The 24,180-nt window shown below is 40.0% G+C and overlaps 1 protein-coding gene across 7 annotated transcripts in view; it reads left to right on the plus strand.

Moving 5' to 3' along the window:
• dnmt3bb.1 (DNA (cytosine-5-)-methyltransferase 3 beta, duplicate b.1) overlaps positions 1–24,180 on the plus strand; it is a 284,701-nt gene that overhangs the window by 77,395 nt on the left and 183,126 nt on the right. For all 7 annotated transcript variants that reach the window (XM_072556783.1, XM_072556785.1, XM_072556789.1 and 4 more), the window contains one exon: positions 2,052–2,152. In XM_072556783.1, coding sequence (XP_072412884.1) covers positions 2,052–2,152 — 101 coding nt within the window. The remainder of the gene's footprint in view (positions 1–2,051; positions 2,153–24,180) is intronic.

Raw genomic sequence — 24,180 nt, forward strand, 5'->3', positions numbered from 1 at the left:
GAACATGAAGGATATTGTGAAAATTAGTGACTGCATCAGAGACTGAGCAAAACTTTACTGGCCATGAAGTGAGGGAGTGTGGTATTGGGCAGCAACATAGCAAGACATGCTTTGGGATTGCTCCTGGAAAATTTTACTTGAGATAGGACCACCTTTGGACAGACTGGCCATTTGCTGAATGTAAGTGTACAGTCTATTTAAATTCTATCAGGCCTTAATTAGTGCAGCTTTCCCAGGCTACCACCATTTTGTCTGTAAAAGAGAATGGCTGTCAATGGGGAAGTTGTCCACTTTATGGAGGCAGCTTTTCTGTGAAGTCTCTAGGTATCATTAGTGTTGGAATCTCCATAATTCAAAGAGGAGAGCTGTGGGCAGGAAAGATACCAAACAGGCCAGTTGGGCTTCCCAGAGATGACTTCTGGCTTTGAATATTGAAATTTTAATTTAACATAGGCAAAGTCTTTTCCCTGGGGTTGGGGAGTCCAGAACTAGAGGGCATAAGTTTAGGGTGAGAGGGGAAAGATATAAAAGAGACCTACGGGCCAACTTTTTCACGAGAGGGTGGTATGTGTATGGAATGAGCTGCCAGAGGAAGTGGTGGAGGCTGGTACAATTGCAACATTTAAGAAACATTTGGATGGGTATATGAATAGGAAGGGTTTGAAGGGATATGGGCTGGGTACTGGTAGGTGGGACTAGATTGGGTTGGGATATCTGGTTGGCGTGGACGCATTGGACCGAAGAGTCTGTTTCCATGCTGTACATCTCTATGACTCTATGATATAACCTGATAGCTCTGTTCCTGTGCGATCCCACATTTATAAGAAAATCATGTAATAACAGCATACTTACTTTATTGCCAATACAGGTGAGGAAAGTTCACATTCTACAAATAATGATCTAAATTATTCAAATGTGTCATAGCCAATTCACATTGATAAAACGCGCGTTACAGCAGAACTGACTTGTACTGTTGTTGTTGCATTACTTACTTCAGAAAATAACACATTGATCTTTGCCCTGTTAGTATGATGAAAGTACAGGCTACAACTCCGTAGCTTGAACAAATAGAACTTACAAATACACCACTTCAGAGTTACAAACATAGAACATAGAACAATACAGCACAGAACAGGCCCTTCGGCCCACGATGTTGTGCCGAACATTTGTCCTAGCTTAAGCACCCATCCATGTACCTATCCAATTGCCGCTTAAAGGGCTTCACGACCTCTTTGTTTAAAAAAACTTTAATAGTAGTTCAATAAATAAGAGTTAATGAAATTCATCATTAAAGCTGTAATTAATGGGTATATGGTAGAACTGGTGAGACAAAGTAATTCCTAAATGCTCCAGTTAGGTTGAGATCCCTACTTCAGTAACAAACCTTCTTGATCATCGAGGCTTTCTCATTGAATGCTTTTAAAGCTAAGATAGAAAATTATTTGAACAGTAAAGGAATTAAGGGTTATGGTAAGAGGGCGTTTAAGAGGAGCTGAGACCACAAAAAGATCAGCCATGGTGGAGAGGGCTCGAAGGGCCAGATGGCCTACTCTTGCTCCTATTTCTTGTGTTCTTATTATGTCCATTAGCAGATAGAATCTGCAGAGAGCACAACGTTAGAAATGTAACAGAATTAAATAAGCACCAGTTGCAAATCTCATTGTGTGTGTTGTTTACGATAGTTTCCTAGTCCAAACAGAGTGCTACAGGGGTGAGGACTGTTTGTTTCTTACTTCAATCCACAGACTTAAATCTGACATTTAAACTAAAAACAAACATTGAGTAAGGCAGAAGCATGATTCCTGTACTTTATAAGAACCCTAAAACCCTATTTATATTACAGTGCCACAGTGGAAAGCAAGTGGGAATTCTTGATACAACTACTTATACAATAGGAAAGTCTTAACAAAAGGGAGAAAGCACCAGCAAAAAAAAACCTTTGACCTTCCACTGTCCAGTTTCTAAAAAAAAGCCATTCAAGAAATTTTGGAATCACTATGCCAAGTTTTAACATTTCATTATTTTAATGAAGGCTATTTTATCTTTTTCAGATTCTGATATGGAGATTATATCCAGTGACTTCAAACAAAGACGAAAACATGCAGATGGAAGATCGAAGGGCAAACTGAGATGTCAAGGTGACTGTGACGAGGTGAGGTTCCTTTTGAGTTTTAAACCTATCAATTATTTCCAGAAAAAGCTGCAAGTGTCCCACAATGTCAGAACAAACACAGAAAAAAATCATTGAACGTTGTATCTTAATTTATCTGTTGGATCTTAGAAGGCGCTTCATTTAGAAGTCTTATTTAGAACCCTTATTTAGAAGAAAATAATTTTGTACTAAAAATCATGGAAAGGAAATGTGGAGTGCACAACTATATCTAGTTTGCCAAATAATATGCTTTGAATTGTTTCATTGGTGAACTAGACTACATAATTGAAATGTATCTAGAAGCTATGATGATCTGAATTGCTGTGACCGTTTTGCAAGCATGTTACCTGGACTTCAGCAGTTACATTTATGAGGAGAGATTAGACAAATTAAACCTGTTTTCTCTAAAATTTAGAAGGTTAAGGGGTGGTCATGATTGAAGTCATTAAAATATTAACAGGAAAGGACAAGATAAAGAAAGGTAAACTACTTCCACTGGTTGGAGATTCTAAAACTGGGGAGTGCAGTCTAAAAATTAGGGCCAGACTGTTCAGGACAGATTTTCAGAAGCACTTATTCACAGTGGCAGTAGTTTGAAACATATGAACATAATAGTTAAGGATATGACAGTCAAAAGCCCTTTAAGCAACAAGGTATGTGAGAGGAATCACCCACTACTGAATGAAATGGTTCATAAAATTTTGCAGATCATCTAAACTGTTGTCTGCACTAGCATGGACTATTTATGTTAAGAACTTGTTGCACGTGGTTAGAAGATATTGATCATATCAGTTGTTGTTTGGTTGGAAGCCTAATGTTTGATCAAAAGTTAATGATCAGCACCCAATGTGAATGAGCACAATCGACTGTAACTTTCAGAGCATTTGAATGCACTGGACACAGGCAGAAAGGTATTTTACGAAAGATGAAGTCTCAGAAAGGATTTAGCGAGCCTTAAGATATAAGGTAAAGCCACCAGAAGCCAGTTTTATCAGGGAGACATTATAAGGGCTTAAATAATAGACTCCTGGTAAAGATGAAAAACTAATTGTACAGCTTGGGAACCAGAATGTTCGGGTGCACTCTTCAAGGTTGTTTATATGGATTACAATTTTCCAAATGTTGAGGGACCATACTTGAGGAGCCCATATACAAATGTTGAGGACCATACTGAGGAGCCCATATCCAAATGTTGCTCAACTGTGAGGATCAAACTGCTACAATTGATGGTTTGTCTAATGATGGGCAGATCAGTTCAGATGGTCAGTATGGTGTCTTTGGTCTCAAATGACACCTGCCAAAAATGGGTACTAAAGACAAATCTTTGCAAGAAGGTGCCTGTCAATGGAGAAATGTGACTACTTTAAATAACACATTGGAAATCTAAAAGCTGAATGAATGTTCAAGAAGAGGGTCAGGAGGTTAAGGCAATGGATTGGGAACATGAATTACAAGGATGGAAAATAAGTAAATGCAGTGTAAGCTCAAATAGTTGGTCCTGGAATGAATCTGACACTGGAAAGAGATTATAAACTGTTGAATGAAATCCTATTAAAAGGAGGGGCAGATAAAACAACAGCAACCAAATAAAGGGGGCAGTTTAACAAGATCAAGAAATATAGGATAAACCAGAAATACCACTGGGTCCCATGTGATCAGACGCTTTTGGTGGTCACAACCAAATTAGAAGACAATTTACTAAAGGTTCCAATACACAAGAACTATAAAGCTGGAGAGAATTTGGGGTATACACAGAAATGTCAGAGAAATGCCACGTAAGTGGATACTGATGGGACTTCTATGGCTAAAGCAAGACTTGTGGCATGAGGTTTGGAAGAAAAACTCAGGGATCTGGATAACAGAGTTGATTCATCAACTTAAAAATGCATTTTTGAAGGGAGAGCAGCTTGAGAGGGAAATGCTTTGTCATCCTTAAAAGGATGTACCAAATACAGTGGGGACCTTCTGGAAGTTGAATGCATGTGTATGTGGTCTTAATGATGCCTCTAGTCTGGTGCTTTTCAGTCAAGTCTATCTTAGTAAAATTAGGCTACCTTCAATTAAAAAGACCTGCCAGGTTTTCCTTTGCTTATGAGAGGCAGCTTTCAAGCATGTTTCTGATGCTTGTAGATTTTTTTTTGTGGGGTGGGAGCATGTATTTTAAAACATTGTTATAAATGGGCTGAAAGCAGAATTCAAAATTGGAAGTAAGCGTTATAGGGATTTCAAGTACATTGGATTGGAAATCAGGCAGAATGGTTCCAGTGTAACTTAGCATCAGCCATCCTATTTGGAAAATAGTTACCCCATTCCTATTAGTCAAAAGTAGGGCCTCTCAAAAGGAATGCAGCAGCTTTGGAAATTGAAATGGGGGCTTTGTGAAGTCTGATTAGACGACTAAATTGGCTGGGCACCAACAAGAGGCCAGATGGCAGTTTTGAAATATGAGTTGAATATGATATGAGTAATATAGGAATAGAAGTAAGCCATTTAACCTGTTGAGCCTATTCCATCAATAAATATCTGATCAAATACTTCTACTCACACCATCCCCATAAACCCTTTATGCCATTGGTAATCAGAAATCTGTAGAATTCCAAAGACTCACCACCTGTGAGTTTAAAAAAAAACTTCATCAGTGGCCATGTTTTAAATTCCCCTGCCCCCGCTGAGATTTGCCAACCAAGGGAAACATCTCACCTGCATATACTTTGTCTATTCCTTTTCAGCAGTTTATAGATTTCAATGAGATCACTGTTCAAAACTCCAGAGAGTACAGGTCCAGTTTGCCCAAATGCTCTTTATAGAACAATCCTGCCACTCCAAAAACAACTCTGGTGAACCTTCTTTACACTCCCCTATGGCAGTGATAAGTAAGGAGATCAAAACTGTCCATAGTTAGCACTCCAGGTGAGGTTTATATGATTCTAGCGACTCATGTATTCAAATTGGGTTGCAATAAAGGCTAATATTCATTAATTGTCTTAATAGCTTGTTGCTATTACATGAAAAATACCAAGGTGGAACATATTATTTGCATGAACAAAACATGGAAAAAAATTAAACTGAAGTATTGTGTTTCAAAATTTACATCACCGAGATGACATGAGAGAGTCATTTTGTGATTTTTCCATCTTCTACAAGTCACTGTGATGTGATCTAATGTGCAGAGGAAGGTTCATAATTTTTCTTTTGGGAAAGAGAGGTAAATGTTCCTTTTAGCTTTGAAAGTTAACAACATCAGGAGAACAGTAACAAATACCTTTGTGGCACAAACTTTCAGTTTTGGTTAGGTGGTATCTATGGCTTTTACTTGCTGAAAATATTGGAAGAAGTCTTAAACAGGGTTGCAGCAGCCAGTTCAGAGTCAATACCAATCCAGATCTACGTCAGCAATAAGCCATTATTGGATGACAGACAATCGACAAAATCTGTGAATGGTAAAAGGTTATCTGATTGTTTTCAAAAGAAAAAACATAAGAACAGTTCAAATGACTGGAAAAAGGATGTTTGGAACTTTCATGTGCAAAAAAAAACAAAAGAAGCCACTATGTAACATTGCCATTGTGATAATTTTGTGTTACTACATATTGGTTATTTTAAAAGATAAAAGGGAATCCATTGTCATCTAATGTGGTCTGAAGGGATGCCTCAGACCTAATGGAAGCAGGAAACAGGTGATGGATATATTAATTAAGAGCTAATTAGGTGTGAATTGGTTGTATTTTTATTTAACTTATTTTTCCAATTAACCTATTCAGTAGGGGTCCTCTTGTGGTGTAGTAGTAATGTCCCTACCCCTGGACCAAAAGACCCAGCTTAAAGTTCCACCTGTTCTAGGTTGATCTTTATTTAACCTATTTTTTTGATCAACCTGTTCAGAGATGTTATTACATACCTCTGAAACAGGTGGGACTTGAACACTACCATTGTGCCACAAGAAACCCCAACTGAATTGGTTGTACAGATTGGGTGACTACTAATCAGTAGGTGTGAGCTTTATGAAGTGTGGTTAACTGAAATAAATCTCTCTTTTAAAGTGCAGACTTGGAACTTTGTTCACTATCTTCTTGTGTGTACACAGGCTAGTGGAGCAAAGTGGCTTATTCTGCTCCAAATTTATACGTTCATGTGTATAAATTCACATAATGCCTTGGAGACCTGACGCTCCCATGTGGTGTTGAGGTTGGTTAGCTTAGTTGGCTGGACAGCTGATTTGTGATGCAGAGTGACACAAACAGCATGGGCTCTATTCCTGTTCTAGCTAAGATCACCATGAAAGCACTGTCCCTTGCCTAAGGCATATTGAATTTACTGCCAGTCATCCTTGTCTGATGTGGGAGCAGCCTATAGTCCTCTCAAGTCCGGTAACTTTCACTTCTACTTCAGTAGAAGTAGAAAGCTGCTGACTGTGATGGGACAAAATGCAGGTTCTGGACTTTGACTGTCAGCTTTGGATGGCAACATCTTGGCATGCATTGGTGGAACAAGAAAAATCTGTGAGGTGGTATTTTATATCTGCCTTGACATCAAGCACGAGAGGCAGAATGAGCGTTGGTGATGCAGAAGAGGACGTTGCTTTTGAAGAGTGGAAAGGGAAAAATTGTTCTCAGCAGGATACTGTATCTGTACAGGACCTTCAAAGAAACAGCAGCCTGTTATAAGCAGCACGCTAAATTTCATCCATGTAGTGGGTGTCCCACAATAGCCTGAAATGCCAGGGGTGCCATATCCCTCAATAGTTAATTACAGGACACCAGTCCCACTTTTTGTGGGTCATGTAACACATGTAGCCCACTTCATGACCTCCCAGCGCTAAAGGGGGAGAACGAGTCCATTTGTCTCCCTCTGCCCCACCAAACTGTAATGGAGGGCTGCTGGTAAAATGGCGGCAATGGGAAAAAGAGGCTACGAGCCTCTTTTGATGATTAGCAATGAGCAACATCATCAGCATTTTGGTGGGAGGGCTGCCTTCTGGTAAAACGAATAGTAGTTGGAAAACATTGGATTCAATCCTCCAGCCTCTTGTTTGCCAATTTCTGCCTCCCAGTTGATAAATAAATGGTTGATAGAGTTCAGCTCATCATATCAGACTACGGGAAGGAAGTGCTCACTGAAATCATTATCATCTTACATTCTGACCTGCAGCCTTGGAACCATGTAAGGATAGCATTATCAGTGCCTGTCAAGGTGACTGTGGACATGAACTTTCATGCTTAAAGCTCTACTGAAATTGAAATATGCATTATTTACATCATCTCCAACTTTGCCATGCGCTGGGAGTTCATTGAGTTCATCTAAAGAGAACTGAATGTATTTCATCCTTTTGCCAGAGAGAAGTCAGTGGAGCAAACACATGGCATCACCAGGATCTCAAGCTTCCCAATGATTCAGGGTGCTATTAACTAACCACGCATTGCTTTTCTGAAGTTGTGTATACATTCAGAGATGAAATACAACTAGGCGGTATTCCCAGAGCATGTTGTGTGCAGTTATACTAAGCATATCATGCAGGTCAATGCCCAGAACTATGGAAACACTCCAAATGCTTTCATTCTGCAATTACCATGCAAGACCAGAGGCTGATTACTGGGTATTAATGGCTAGCTGCTGACATCTGACGTATAACAAGAGTCATACTGCTGCAATAAGCAATCGCTTCAAGATTGCTTCTGTTGCCTGGGCCACTCTTTCAGGGCACTATATTTTGCACAAGAATGCTGAAAACATTCATCATGGTCGACTGCATGATACAAAATCTCACCATCATTCCAGCACAGCTTTTGACACCAGCTACATAGCAAGTGGAGGATGAGAAGGAAGTGAGAAGGCAACCAATATGTTCCCTTTTTGGAATACAGAGGAGCCTCGATTATCTGAATGACACTGGTGGGGAGTATTTTGATTGGATAATCAAATGTTCAGATAATCAAATGCAGGATAATACAGTTTAGCCAAGCATTAGAACCTTGCTATCTTGTTAGGATAATCCAAAATCGGATAATTCAATGCCAGATAACCGCGGTTCCTCTGTATATTATGACAATCACATCTCATAGCTTGAACCCTGACTATGAACCTTGGAGCAGTACGAAGTGTTTGAGGCTGAGCTAATGTCTTGGGTTGAGTTATGATTGGTAAAGGTTTTTGGTAGGTGAGCAAATGGGGGTTGGTGAATGTGCAATAATTGAGGCTGGTAACTCAGTTTTAGGAAAATGACATTTCAAGAAGAATTTGCAAACCATAACCATGTGAATTTCTTGTGAGATTGCATCCGGGTCTTAGGGGATGTACTGCTTTAGTTGATAACAACAGTAATCTGCTACTGTTGCCTTAACCTAACCATAACTTTCTCTGGAGGGCCTCCCTACTCTCTGCGCACAGATCACAGGCTCTTCTCTCCTCCGGCACTATGGCGTTCACTGCTGTGTTTAAAACATGGAAAATGCTCTCTACTCTGTTGTGCCACAAATCAGTCTTTCAGTTCAGATTCGGTTCTTCCTACTACTTCTGTATCTACTCCACTGAGAATAAATTGCCCCTTATGAGTTACAAGACTGACTTTGAATAGTGTGTTACGACATGGGCTAAATCCTCCTGCTTATTTAAAATACAACACAGAAAAGATTTATCCCATGCAGTAATCTGTGAAAATTCGAGAGGTCAAGAACTGTTTAAAGTAAAAAATAACAACTTATTTCTTAAAGTATAACAGAATAATTAACTAACAACTATTTACGACTCCTTCCTTTTAATCTATATTTTACCTCTATAATACTAGTCCGATAAAACCCCCGATTAAGATTTACAAAACAAAACTTCTTATCTCAAAACCAGGCAGCTTTCAGTTTTCTTTGTATTCCGGTCTTCATTTTCTTATACCCCCAATGCATTGGATTGTGTCATTGGCTTTTAGATTAGATTAGATTACTTACAGTGTGGAAACAGGCCCTTCGGCCCAACAAGTCCACACCGCCCCGCCGAAGCGCAACCCACCCATACCCCTACATTTACCCCTTACCTAACACTACGGGCAATTTAGCACGGCCAATTCACCTGACCTGCACATCTTTGGAATGTGGGAGGAAACCGGAGCACCCGGAGGAAACCCACGCAGACACGGGGAGAATGTGCAAACTCCACACAGAGTCGCCTGAGGCAGGACCCGGGTCTCTGGCGCTGTGAGGCAGTGTGCTAACCACTGTGCCACCGTGCCGCCCACTAAGATCGTCAATATATTAAATTCAAACTGGATTGGTGTTTGGTATTTTTTGGGATAAAATCTAAACTGATTGGCCCAATTCAAATCTGTTTTGTCGTTTTCAGGCAGCCAGCTACCCTAGCTACCCTCGTAGCTGGAGCACATGTTACATTGTATCTTACTGAGAACACTTGGTGCTGTCACTGCTAGCTTTTAACACTTAAAGGTAGAGTACACCCACATCTTCATAACACCTCCCCCCTTAAGAAAAAATGAACCAGCATAATGTAAAGATGGCTTCATTTTTTCTTTTTTTTAAAACCCATTACCCTAACTTACAGATAACTTTAATATAAATTCACCTTAACTTCTTCCCATATACCTGTATATGTGTGTTGTGTGTGTGTGTGTGTGTGTATAATATATATATTAAATAAATACAAATCTCATCTAACCTCTTATCAGTTAAATCCGCGATAACGCATCTGTGATTACATTCTTAAAATCCGCAACACATATGATTTTTAAATTAAAAGTCTGTAACATAAGACTCCAATGAAATAGTGTCATGTTCTTGACTTTAAAGTGTTCTAGGAATGTAAGTGGATTGTGATCTGTGTACACAACTGTCTCCGACACATTGTTCGTGACATACACATTAAAATCTTGTAAGTCCAGTACCAAACTGGACGGCACGGTGGCACAGTGGTTAGCACTGCTGCCTCACAGCGCCAGACACCCGGGTTCAATTCCCGCCTCAGGCGACTGACTGTGTGGAGTTTGCACGTTCTCCCCGTGTCTGCGTGGGTTTCCTCCGGGTGCTCCGGTTTCCTCCCACAGTCCAAAGATGTGCAGGTCAGGTGAATTGGCCATGCTAAATTGTCCGTAGTGTTAGGTAAGGGGTAGATGTAGGGGTATGGGTGGGTTACGCTTCGGCGGGGCGGCGTGGACTTGTTGGGCCGAAGGGCCTGTTTCCACACTGTAAGTAATCTAAAAAAAAACTCAATAGTTCCTTATCGATCATGGAGTGTTTCTTCTGGTGGATGTTGATCTTCGAAAAGTAACCAACTGGTAGTTCAATCCCATCGTCATCTTCCTGTAGGAGTACAGCTCCAATTCCTATGTCACTAGCATCGATGATAACTTTAAAAGATTTTGAAAAGTTTGGTGTAGCTCAAACTGGTTTGGTGGTTAGTATTGCTTTCAAATGGTTGAATACCTGCTGGCATGGTTCTGTCCACCAAAACTTTGTGGTGTTCTTCAGCAAATCAGTTAACAGTGCCACTACACTGCTGAAGTTTGGAACAAACTTCCAATAGAATCTCTTGAGTCCTAAGAATCGAAGCACCTTTTTCTGTGAGGTTGGTTGTAGAAATTCCTAAATGGCTTTCATCTTTGCGTTCTGTGGGGTCAACCTTCCATGACCAATGTTCTGTCCCAAGAACATAGCCTCTGCTTTCGCGAATTAAGTTTATCACCAGTTTTGCTTCTCATAGTCGTTCAAAGAGCTCAGCCACTTGTACCATGTGAAATCTCCAGGACTTAGTAAAGATCACTACATGGTCCAAATAGACCGCATAGTTTGTTAACCCAGCCACAACTCTGTTCATGAGTCTTTGGAATATGGCGAGTACGTTCTTCATTCTAAAGGGCATCACTTTAAACTGATGTAGCTCATTTGGGGTTACAGAAATTCCTTTCACCGACTCTGATAAAGGTACCTGCCAGTAACCACACATTAAGTCCCCCAAATTGGTCATATAAAAGGCTTGTTTGACTTTCTCGATACAGTCTTCCAACCTAGGAGTTGGATATGAGTCCGATTTTGTAATGGTGTTGACCTTCCAACAATCCATGCAGAAACGTTGATACCCATCCGGTTTGGGAAAAGACGATTGGTGAACTCCACTCGCTCTGGCTTGGTTCGATGATGTCCTCATTGAGCATGGCCACCATCTCCATCTGGACCTGTCTGACTTTGAAAGGATTAAATCGAAAGGGGTGTTGTTTTATTGGAGCAATATTCCCTACGACTACTTCATGTACAACAGCATTAGTCCTCCCATTGATTCTTACATATGTCCTTATACTGCAGTAACAAATCTTTCAACTGCATTCTATCCTGAGACAGATACCTTACTGAGCTACCCCATTCCTCAAGGACTTCTTCATTTTTAAAATCTATTTTGAGGCACATCAAAATCCACATCATCTGAATTTGATTGCGCACTCTGCGGGACAGTAACTAGCACCTGTTTCTCCAGTTGTTTCTCTCTAGCATAATACGGTTTCAACATGTTCACATGACATCTTTACAAGGTAGTTCACCTGGCTCAACCTTTTCTCAATTTGATAGGGACCACTAAACCTGGCTTTGAAGGGATCTTCTATCACTGGTAATAGTACTAACACATTTAAGGGCGGCACGGTGGCACAGTGGTTAGCACTGCTGCCTCACAGCGCCAGAGACCCGGGTTCAATTCCTGCCTCAGGCGACTGACTGTGTGGAGTTTGCACGTTCTCCCCGTGTCTGCGTGGGTTTCCTCCGGGTGCTCCAGTTTCCTCCCACAATGTGCAGGTCAGGTGAAATGGCCACGCTAAATTGTCCATAGTGTTAGGTAAGGGGTAAATGTAGGGGTATGGGTGGGTTGCGCTTCGGCAGGTCGGTGTGGACCTGTTGGGCCGAAGGGCCTGTTTCCACACTGTAATGTAATCTAATCAAATTATCCCGTCAGGAAAACATCTCAGAACTTTTATCTGCCACCTGCTTCGTTCTACACTGTGCCCTCTTTCAGTGCTGTTTAGCTAACTCACCTACTGTATTTAATCTCTCCCTCACTTCATATATGTAATCTAAGTATGAGATCTCCAATTTTGGTTCTGTCAATTTTTCTTTAATTAATTTCAAAGGGCCTCTCACTTCATGACCGAAAGGAATGAACTGAGTAGATTCATTGGGACATGAATCTACTGGCAAACAATACAAATTATCCCAATCATTCGGGTAATCCTGACAGTATGCTCTCAACATTGTCTTCAAGGTCTGATGCCACCTTTCTAAAACTCCTTGGGATTCCGGATGATATGCACAGGATTTAAAGTGCTGTATAACTAAGCTATCCATAACCTCCTTAAACAATCTAGCAGTAAAATGTGACCCCTGGTCTGACTGAATCTTTCTGGGTAGCCCATACCTTGTGAAGAAAGCTACTAACTCCTTTACTACCCTTTTTGCCTTGATACTCTGTAATGGAATTGCCTCCGGAAATCTGGTAGATACATCTATTATGGTTGACAAGTAGTGGTTCCCACTTTTAGTTCTCAGGAGGGGACCTACACAATCAATTATAACCCATGTGAAAGATTTTTCAAATGTGAGAATTAGCAACAAAGGTACCAATTTTATTACCACCTGTGGCTTACCTACCATTTGGCATGTATGACATGTTCAGCAAAAGCTAACCACGTCCTTGTGTAATAAAAATGTGTTTGTACCTTTAGCCTGAATCTTTCATACCCCTAGGTGGCCTTCTACAGGTAGTTCATGTGCTACCCGTAACACTTCCTGACTGTATGCTACCAGCAACACAGTCTGGTGCACTTCAGTTCATTTCTCTTCTGCACTAACCTGCCATGATCTCGATTTCCACCTTAGAATTCTATTTTTCGAGTAATAACCCTTTGGACTATACTCTGCCTTCTTTTCAGAGTATGCATCCACATATATATCTTGTCTTGTCTTGCTATTGCAAGTCTCTTAGTCTTTCAGGAGTAAACACTTCTCTCTGACCCTCTGTTTTCCCTGCACCATTACGTCAAACAAGGTATCCGCTAACTGAACCTCAACTCCTTCATCTTTCTCTTTACTTTTCGCTTCGTGTTGTGACTCATGATACTGGGATCTGGTTACCACACAGTCTGGGAAAAGACCAGGATATTTCTGTTTTAACTCCTGAGTTTCTTGGTCTTCCTTGGGCTTCTCCACAACAAGGGTTGTCACTCCCACCTTGGATCCTGCCGAATAATTCCCAAGAACAAACTGAATTCCTGGAACTGATACTCTGTCAATCACTTCCACTGTTGCTTTCCCAGTCTTGAGTTGGCACTCCAACCTGATTTTACATTGGGGAATGCTAAATTTCTGTCCATCTATTCCACAAATTACCACACTCTCGGGTAACAGATCAGAAAGAATGCATGTTTGCTCATCCTGTATCTCTCAAAATTATAACTTCTTGTCCTTCTCCTGTGTTCTTTCTGAGTAAACTTTACCCACAGAAGTGAATTCTTTGTAGAGATCAGGTACTAACTCCATACCCAGCCCCTGCCTAGGCTGTGCACTCTCCTGCAGCTCCTCAGCTCTTCTTGGGGTCTTCTTTACTACCTTGCCTAATGCCACATTTTTACCACATTTTACCACATTTTTTCCCACAGTGCCTTTCTTTAACGACCAGCACTGTGACTTTACATGTCCCACAGTGGAAACACTTGAGGCCTTTCACTTCCTTTCCATTCTGGGGCTTCTTTTTTATCCAGTGGTAAATTCTTTCCAGTGCTCTCTACTCTTGGTTTCATAGTGTAGGGTCTTTCCTTCTCCCAACTTCTATCCCTCACAGGACGGAAGCTTGTCCTATGTGCCAACATATACTCATTTGCTATTTTGTTGCCCTTCTCTCTTTCTAAACTTTCTGTTCCTCCATGTGAATTCTTATCTCTGGAAGTGAGTTTTTAAACTCCTCCAGCAGAATAATCTCTCTTAGAGCCTCAAAAGTCTTATCTACTTTCAAAATCCACTCTCATTGATCAAAATGACTTCAATTTTTTTGAACTTAACGTAAGTCTGACCTGGTTCCTTCTTTATGTTTCTGAACTGCTGTCTGTATTCTTCTGGTACCAATTCATAAGCACTTAAAATAGCCTGTTTAACCTCTACATAATCTCTTGACCCCTCATCTGACAGTGCACCAAATACCTCACTTGCTCTGCCTACTAGTTTAGTCTGAACTAGCATTACCCATAAATCCTCAAACCACTCCATCTGCCTAGCCAATTTTTCAAATGAAATAAAGAAGGCTTCAACATCTTTCTCCTTAAAATGTAGCAGGTTTGTGACATTTATATCATGCTCATCATGCATTAAACTTTGATGAAGGATGTAGCCACTGAATAGCATGTTTTAATGCTGAACACCAAATTTATATCATTTAAGTGAGGAGGCAGCATGAAGTTGGCAAGCTACCTGTATCGGAAGGAATTGGCATGAGCTAATCATGCATTTTGATGGCCATGCCTTTTTCCAGGTGATATCAAATTTTGTTCCTTGGATTTTTAATCTGTTCTAGAAATCAATTAATCTTCTTGAGATTAAATGAAACTGTGTTCAATGTAGCATGCCATTTTATGGCCACAGCTCACATACATGCTGGTGTTAAACACTTAGCATGTGGCATGTGGTACTCCGTCTGGGGAAGGAAGGAGCATGTTCTCCTTCAGTGAAAGGTAACATATATACTCGAGTAATAGTCGATCTCATGTAAAAGTGATCCGCTATATGTGGCCAAAAAATCTGGAATTTTCCATATATCTCATGTAACAGTCGACCTTAGTTCTTTACAGATAACAGATCAACATTTATGAGTCAGTCCACCGGCTGTTGTATTCCACTCCAAGTTTTCAGAATTACCGCAATTTGTTATTTTCTCTTTACTTTTCGCTTCATGTTGTGACTTATGATACTGGGATCTGGTTACCACACAGTCTGGGAAAAGACCAGGATATTTCTGTTTTAACTCCTGAGTTTCTTGGTCTTCCTTGGCCTTCTCCACAACAAGGGTTGTCACTTATTTAGAGATCAGTTAGATTCTGCTCATGATATGCCATGAATTTTGATGGGCATGAATTTCAGCCCCTCAAAAGTAGTATCCACGTAATAGTCGACCCCATAAATTTAAATTTAAAAAGTAGTCAAAAATGTTCAACTGTTCCTGCGTATATATATTGGTAAATTGCAATGATTGTCACCTGTTTCTAAAAGCTAACAGGACATGACTAGTTTTCTCTCATTTTTAATACTTTTCTAAGATTGTTCACCCGAATGGTGGTGCTTACGGTGTGGCAATTAGAAGCCTTTTTGGTGGTTTCAATGATCTCTAATAGACATTTAATAGAAGGTGAGATTGTGATATTTGTGAAGTGTCCAAAATGCAGCTAAGCTGGAATACCTTGATGTAAAAGTGCTTTTCAGTTGCAACTAAATGGTTTGTGTTTGATTGTGTTTCTCCAAAAGGGCCAGTTTTTCATGATCCTGTCCCAAGGCCTATTTACTGTGTTATTGATTGAAATTTATGCACTAGCTTGTCAGTGATAGTATGATAACCAGGGGGAAAACTAGCCAAATCAAGTTATTTACAACCGTTTTTAGAAAGGCAAAGTAGTTCTTATCAATTAGTTATATCAAGGGTTGAGCACTTTGATTGAACAATTATGTAGAAGAGGCCTAATTTGCATACAATGTTATTTTTAAGTTTCCAATCTTAGTGAAGGACATATTTGAGTTTAATTTTTGTGAGGAGGTGGATTGTATGTTTAGGAACATGATCATTTCTGGATCATGACCCCAAATTGAAAAATATTGGCATGGATGCCAGCTGGAGCATCCAACATGTGAAAAAGCCATGAAAAGACCAATAAGGGGCACCTTTGTTTCTTTGGCACCTGCAACTGTGAAAATATCCACATTACAAGGCCTCGTGAGTGTCTACTCCATCGTATCGACACAAATGCAGCAGAGTCATTGGCACTTCCTGGCTGAGGATAAAACCCCGAAGACAATTCATCAGCAAGCAGAGAAAAGGGCCCATGATTCCTCAACCACTCGGTGAAAATGGATGAAAGACTGTTCCAGTATCATTTGAAAAATCTAATGCTTCACCATGGTGATGTTCTGTCTGTTTGGGCATTTATTTTTTTCTTTACTAATATTTGCTTATATCTGTAATGAGATTTGTGTGTCATTATGGCTCGAATTCAACGGGAGGTAGAGTTAGGGGATGGCAGTGGGGAGCAGGCTGTGTGATCCTGCAATGCTACGATCTGTTCTGGGGATACCTAATTTTGAATCTTCCTCCTGCCTTTCCTCCTCTGAAAAAGAGTGGTGTTCCAGGTCCTCTTCATCTCAGTTCCATCCTGTTTTCCACAGCCATGTCGAACAGTGCAGCAAAGAACCATAACATGAAACACACTGGCTGGCTTGTACTGACACTGACTGGTCAAGACAATGGAAGCACATCTTAAAATTACCTAAAAAACAGAACTGCGGATGTTGTAAATCAGAAACTCAAACAGAAATTGCTGGAAAAGCTCAGAAGGTCTGGCAGCAACTGTGAAGAGAAATCAAGAGTTAACGTTTCGGGTCCAGTGACCCTTCCTCAGAACTCGCAGTTCTGAGGAAGAGTTACCATCAAGAGTTACAAGACTAGATTCTTGTTAGTAATAGCTTTGGTTGCAGTGCCAATCTGCGTTGAGTGCAGATCTGAAACTGGCATTAGGAGGTCTCTTCAGAAGATATAACTAATCTCCCATTTATAGTCTGGATGTTAGTCTGAAGAGGTGTGGCACTTAGAATTGTTGAAGGACAAAGACATCATGATAGCTCCCTGGCAACTGAGCACCATAATGCAAGATGAGCTTTCTGTGGTTGCAGACAATCTGGCAGTTCCTGACTGGAAGCCTTTTCGGTTGTGGAATCTGGTTGGCTGCTGAGTTAATGTTTAGATGGTTACGTAGCTGCACTCAATTTCCCCGTGGACCTGCAGGAATCCATCAGCAGTGGCAAACATAAATGCCTCTGTGCTTGTGTCAAAATTGATGTAGTCCATGCCTTCTGGAATTGGACAACACTTAAAAGTCAACTGTGAGATTTTACTTCAGTCCAATCAAGTAATTGGATGTCAAGTCCAATCATGTTGAAAAACCTGGATATGAAAAGTTTGGGGTGATAATGACCTTGATGTACATAAGTAGATGACCATGCAGACCATAAAGTCTTGCATTGTTGTGGACCTGAACACAAATATCCAAGACCACTTGTTTGGATAGGTACAGTTATCTACAGGATGGCACAGTGCTATTGACAGGGACTCTTGGGCCATGCAGCCAATGGCTTGGGAAGCACTACCTTCTCCTGAAAGCCACTCACTATGATCAGCTGGCTTCCGCCTGACTAGCAGAAGACAGTTACTGATCATCAGTCTATCCAATGTCAAAGCAGCATGCTCCCAGGTCAATTCCTTCAGCTGTCAATTTCTATCGTGCTCCAGGACTTCCTGTCCCTAATTCTGCAACCACTCACAGTTTATAAATGGAACCCACTCAACATCACTGATGGCAGCTCTGTTACATTGTTTGAGAAGTTGAATTTAAATCTTTCTTATATTTGTTGACCAGTACATCCATTAGGGCACTTAGTTCCCTGCTATGTTGATGATACTTGCCACCTCACACATCCCAGCCATTTAATTAACCTTATAGATACTTTTTAATCCACCTGTTCAATGATATTGTTGCATACCACAGGAGCAGAGTCTCTTATAGAACAATGATAATGTCCCTACCTCTGGACCAGGACGTTTCATTTAAAGTCCCTTTTGCTGTAAAGGTGTGTTATAGCATCTCTGAACATGTGGATTAGAAAATATCTAATCGCAGGTCGGATTTGGACCCAGATTTTCTGACCCAGAGGCAGGGAAGGTGCCATTGCACCACCAGAGCTCCTCCCCTGTTTTTATTTCCAGAAATGCTCTTACACACAACTGAACTAGTGTTTTTTTCCCAAAACCAAATCACCCATTTTTGCTCCTTATACCTTCAGATTGAAAACCTAAAACAGCTGCACAAAAGAATGTTAATTAACTCCGCAATGAGCTTAACAGTTAGTTAATTGGAGGAGCATGGGCTGCTGGCTCCCTCCCCTACCCCTTCCCTTTGAAAATTACACTGACATCCAGAGGCATTTGGATCCCGTTATCGTTGTTCGCTGAAGGGAAAATTGCTGTTTTCCGTGGAGGCTGCTGCTAATGGCACCGAATCTTTTCTTACTCCGGCAGAGAACATAGCTGCAAATTTGAGTTGGCAGCAGCATTAAACAAATAATTGATGCTCCCTTTGCCAGGGTCAAGATATACATCACCTTTCCACTGATGTTATCAGTCAATAGGAGTGAGAATTTGTGGTTTTGCAGGCTTTCTTCATGGGCAGCACATGATTGATTGTACACATATGACCTCAGCAATCAGTAATAGAAAACGATACCATTCTATCACTGCACTTTCAGTTGTCTATTACAGGAATAGAATCATACAGATTTGTTCAAGGTTCCTTGGGAACTACCAAAATGCTTTTATACTTCATTCTGTTTGAGTCTGTAGAGAATGTAACAGGATTGTTGCTTGAGTAAAGCAGACTGATATAATTGCGCACTAGGATAACAGCACAACAATGCTCAAACAGCACAAATATAATCATAACAAAAAGCTGCAGATGCTGGAAGATTTGGAAAAAAATAGCAGGAATATATTCAAATATAATTGATCTGGGTACAATCACAGTCCTTTTAAAGCACACAGTAGTTCAAACAAAAGCAGCGTGTCTGGATTCCTTCATTATGACTTAATATTCCCATTCATTATTGTGGTCTGCTGCATGTGTGAAGAAATCTGCATTTGAGGAAGTAGAGCAGCAGCAACACAATCATCATTAGGAAATGAAAGACGTGGAAAGCAAACAGCTGAGGGTGGGATATAACATCTGTATTTTGCAGTCAGAATATAATAAAAACAAAATACTGTGAATGCTGGAAGGCTGAAATAAACACTGAATACTAGAAAGCTCAGCAAGTCTGGCAGCATCTGTAGAAAGAGGAACAGAGTTAACATTTTGTGTCCAGTATGACTCTTCTTCAGCATCTGAAGGACAAGACTCACCGTACGATAGTTCTTATGTGTTCTTCCTCCTGCCCTTGCCTTACATAGAAGGACATTCAGATCATTTCTGGAATGTCTATATCAATGTCATTCTGAAAATGCAGATTCTGATGTAGCTTTTAAATCTGTTACCAATCATAGTGAAAATATACTGCCAATATTCAACTTTCACCATTTGACTTTAATATCTTAGTCTGTCATGGACTGAAATGTGTTTTTTTAAAAAAAGTACACTGCTGACCTGAAATGGCTGCTTGCATAACCTAATTATAGCCCAGGCATCCCACATTGAATATATAAAACTGGTTGCCATTTTAATCACGAAACACTGAAGCTTGGGGAGCTTTATTTGGAGATTGTACATTCGGCAGGTAACAATTTGGAGAAAAAAATGAAGCTACATAAGGATAAAATAAGTAGCTTGCTTGGACCAACAAAGAGAGAAAAGAACATGGATTGAATACAGCACAGATATGCAAAGCTCTCCTATACTTCTCAATCTCGATCTCAACAAATCAATACTAATTAAAAATCAACATGGAAGAATTTTCATTGACTGAGAAGTCAAGCATATCCATAACTTTGCCGCCCTTGAGGAGCAGGACAGTAGCTCAGAAGTTAGGATTCGGAATTTACTCTTTCAACTCAAAGACTCTTAAAAATAAATGTAAACTGCAAGTGCCTTTATCTTCCTGTTTGCTCCCTCACCTTCTTTGTAAATGAATGCATCACTGCCTTTTTGGGCAATAAAACTCCAATCTTAGCGAGCCACCACACACTTCAGCACAGAGGAACTATGAAGAGCAGAGGAAAATTACCTATATAATGTATACAACAAGAACAAGTACCCAATGAACACAGTCCACCGATTTCTCAGCAACAAACCCAAACAAGCAGACAAAACGCATCCAGAAAGCCTAGCCACTCTCCCCTATATCAAAGACATCTCAGAAATGACTGCCAGACTACTCAGACCCCTTGGCATCATGGTAGCCCACAAACCCACCAACACACTAAAACAGCAGCGAATGAACTTGAAAGACCCTCTACAGACAACAAGCAAAATGAATGTAATTTACGAAATACCTTGCAAAAACCGTAACAAACACCATACTGGACAAAAAGGCAGAAAACTAGCCACCAGGATACATGAACATCAACTAGCCACAAAAAGACATGACCCACTCTCATTAGTATCCACACACACAGTTGAGGAAGGACACCAATTCGACTGGGACAACACATCCATCCTAGGACAAGCCAAACAGAGACACACATGAGAATTCCTAGAAGCATGGCATTCCAACTGGAACTCTATCAACATCGACTTGGACCCATTTACCACTCCCTGAGAAAAAAGAACAGGAAATGGCATCACCAATCCAGGGAAACTGAAACATAAATAGGAAGCGGGCCATAACATCAGTGCTTTACTGGAGGCTCACTGATGATGTTACCTAGTATGGTGATGAAACGTCTGAAAATGAACCTTCCAGCTCAGCGAGCAAACGTATATCCAAAACTTCATTCTCTTTCATGTGAGGAAATTTAGGAATAGATTTCCTTCATTTTGGATCTGGTTAACTAAGTTTAATTGAACTATGATAGCGATGTGTTAAAAAGGAAAAAGTAAAAAGATAGTTGTTGGATGTGACCAAAAGGAATGGGGAGCTGTGACCCAGTCATAATGCAAAGGAAAATTCCAACTACAACAATGGTGATTAACTTATTGTCAAAATAAATGCTCAATTTGTTTCTCACTTAGGTGATAATTACTTTTCCTTGGGTATCGCAGAGTTAGAACAGCCTCTGTGAGGCTGTACAATAGACTTGTGACCAGAACAAAGATGTTGAAAGAATGTTGTTCCTCATGTGAGACTGTGAATTGCTTATAGATGGTGATTTCTGAATGCTCATATCTGTAGGTCTCAGACACTTATTGGTATTATGCAGCATTGGGTGGGATGGCATGAATATGAAGAGTTGCTGAATTTCAGGGAGAAGGTTTCTTAGATGTCAATAGTGAGACATTTGCATTGTGGTTAGATCACTGGACTAGTAATCCAGAGGTTTATTTATGCTTTTGTATTCGGCTGAAACCTTAACAATGTTTCTGCTTCCATGGATGCAGTCAGATATAATGAGTTACTTTAGCACTTTGTTTTATTTCAGATCTTCAACATCTGCAATAATTTGCTTTTGTATCAAGATTCAGGCAGTGCATAGTCATAGAGATGTACACCAGATATCTTAACCTAATCTAGTCCCACTTTCCAGTACTTGGTCCATGTCACTCTAAAACCTTCCTTTTCCTATACCCATCCAGATGACTTTTAAATGCTGCAATTGTACCAGCCTCCTCCAATTCCTCTGGCAGTTCATTCCATACATGCGCACCACCCTGTGCATGAAAAGGTTGCCCCTTAGGCCCCTTTTATATCTTTCCCCTGTCACCCTAAACCTACACCCTCTAGTGTGTTGCTTCGTCCAACTTAAGTCTGTTAAAAGTTTACTCCTTGCAGTTGAGAGATCTATTTTCAATAATTCAGATTTCTGGTCCATCTAGTTTGACCAGTACGTGTGAGAATAATCATTTCACATTGTCATGCGGCACAATTAATGGTTCTCTATAATTGACTTAGTCTTGGGGACTTTAGTTCAGATTTCACCATGTAACTTGTGGAGTTTAAATTCAATTAATTAAATCTGTACTTGAAAGCTTGTCTCAGTTGCGGTGTAGTTAAAATTTTCATTAACTACTGTAAAAACCTATCTGGTTTGCCATGTCCATTTTTTATAATTAACTTATTTTTTCTAATCAACCTTCCCAGAGATAATATTACACACCTCTGGAGCAGATGGGATTTGAACCTGGGCCTTCTGGTCTACGGTAGGGACATTACCATTGTACTACAAGAGGGCCCCTGCTCATGCCTTAGGAACGGAAATCAATCATTTTCACCTGGTTCAATCTACATGTGACATCACACACAGCAACATGATTAATTCCTAATTGTTCTTGAGGGCAATTAAGGAAGTACAACTGGCAACTGGCAGCTATGCCTCCATCCCATCAACAAATATAAAATAAGACCTTAATGTCACTTGCACTGGAAAAAGCAGAAATTGGATGAAGCGATGGACCCACCTAGCCTTATAGGCACAAAGAATTATTTAGGTGGACACTCATCAACAAACAACCAGATTTGTAAACAATCTGCAGTTTACTTTGTTGGATTTTTCATATTTGGCTTTTGGAATTTGTAAAGTTTTAAATTGTATTGGATTCTAAACAGTCAGAAAATTCAGCTCTCAAGTTACGGGACATTGTACCAGTCTGTCTGTTTGGAGGAAGAAGAGTGACAAAAGAAGTAGATGGTTGGAAACTTGGGAGTTCAGGAAAGTTTTGCAAAGACTGTTTGTGAAATCGACAGACCTCGAGTTCAGTTTTTTTTGAGGAGCAAGAGGTTGTTCTTCATTAGGAAGTCATCATAAATGTGTGCATTCTCCTACAATAATTACAATGCATTGCCTGTAGCAATCTTTCCTCAGGTTATTTCCAGGTGGTGAAAAGTGCCATTTATTGCAATAGTGTCTTTGCAGTCCATATCTGAACTGAACAAATCATAAAAGCTTTCTTTGTCAAAATATTACATTCCCACAGACACCAGCTATCTGGTGGCTTTTTCCTTCAAGCTGTGATTGACCATATTCAAGTCATAAAAGGCCAAAGTTCAGAAGAATGCCAAGTTTTTGGAAAATTGTAGGGGTTGAGTATGTTAGAAAAATGGGGAGGAATGTGGCTGTGGGATGACTTAAACAAAGGTGAAGCATTTAAATTGGGGGTATTGATGTAACTGACAACAGATGTAATCCAGTGAACACAGCATTATTATTTGAAGAGGACTTAGCATGAGTTGGGTCCAGCGCCTTTAATTTTAAATTGGCTAAATTATATGGAAAATAAAGGACAGAAAGCAATTTGATTTTTGGTTTGGAGGTGGATGATAGTTTTGGCAGCAGATAATATGACAAATGCATGAGATGGATGATATTAAAGAGGTGGAAGCAGTGGGTCTTTTGAGTTGAGGAGAATATACTTACTATTAAAAGGCCCTTGCCATTAAGCAATTTAATATTTCCTGTACAGTGCAATGTTTTAATTTTATGCAACATAACTTTATGTCTTAAGCAATTGTATGTTAGTAATAATGCTGGTTCATTTAAAACACTATCTTAATGGCAAACGGATGTTATATTATGGCACACTAAATGGATTTGACTTCACATGTCTGATATATTAATGGCTCTTGTACATCTAACCTACAGCTCCTTCCTCATACCTTTGATGCTTTCACCTTTGCTTCTTCTGTGCCTGGTGATATTCTTGGCCTCAATGTCTCTTTTCACTTCAAAAATAATTCTCCTCTTTCTGATTGCTGCAGTTACCTACAGGAACAATGGTTTTCTCTTATTGAATTTTTTTCCTCTCAATCTTTCTTAATTTACTGTGAAATGCAAATTGATCTCAGACTTGATTATTGTTCCTGTATTTTGGGAAGCTCTTCCAACACCTGTCTCACATAATTGTGATAGCAGGAAATTCTGAATGCCCGATAGGTGGTCGTTCTCTCTGCTGCAGCTCTAACCAGTGTCTAATCACAAACTCACTTACCTCTATTTTATTGATTATAATATGGTCTATGCTTCTGTGAAGTTCTCTTTCTTCCAAGCTGCAAATGTGCCGTCGTCTAGCATTTCCTGCTGCTTGAAAAACATAACATTAGTATCAAGATATATTTCTCTGAGTAAGTCTCTGACTATATCACATTCTTTCCCAATATATT

Source organism: Chiloscyllium punctatum, chromosome 37, assembly GCF_047496795.1.
Source record: "Chiloscyllium punctatum isolate Juve2018m chromosome 37, sChiPun1.3, whole genome shotgun sequence".
Lineage (NCBI taxonomy): Eukaryota > Metazoa > Chordata > Chondrichthyes > Orectolobiformes > Hemiscylliidae > Chiloscyllium > Chiloscyllium punctatum.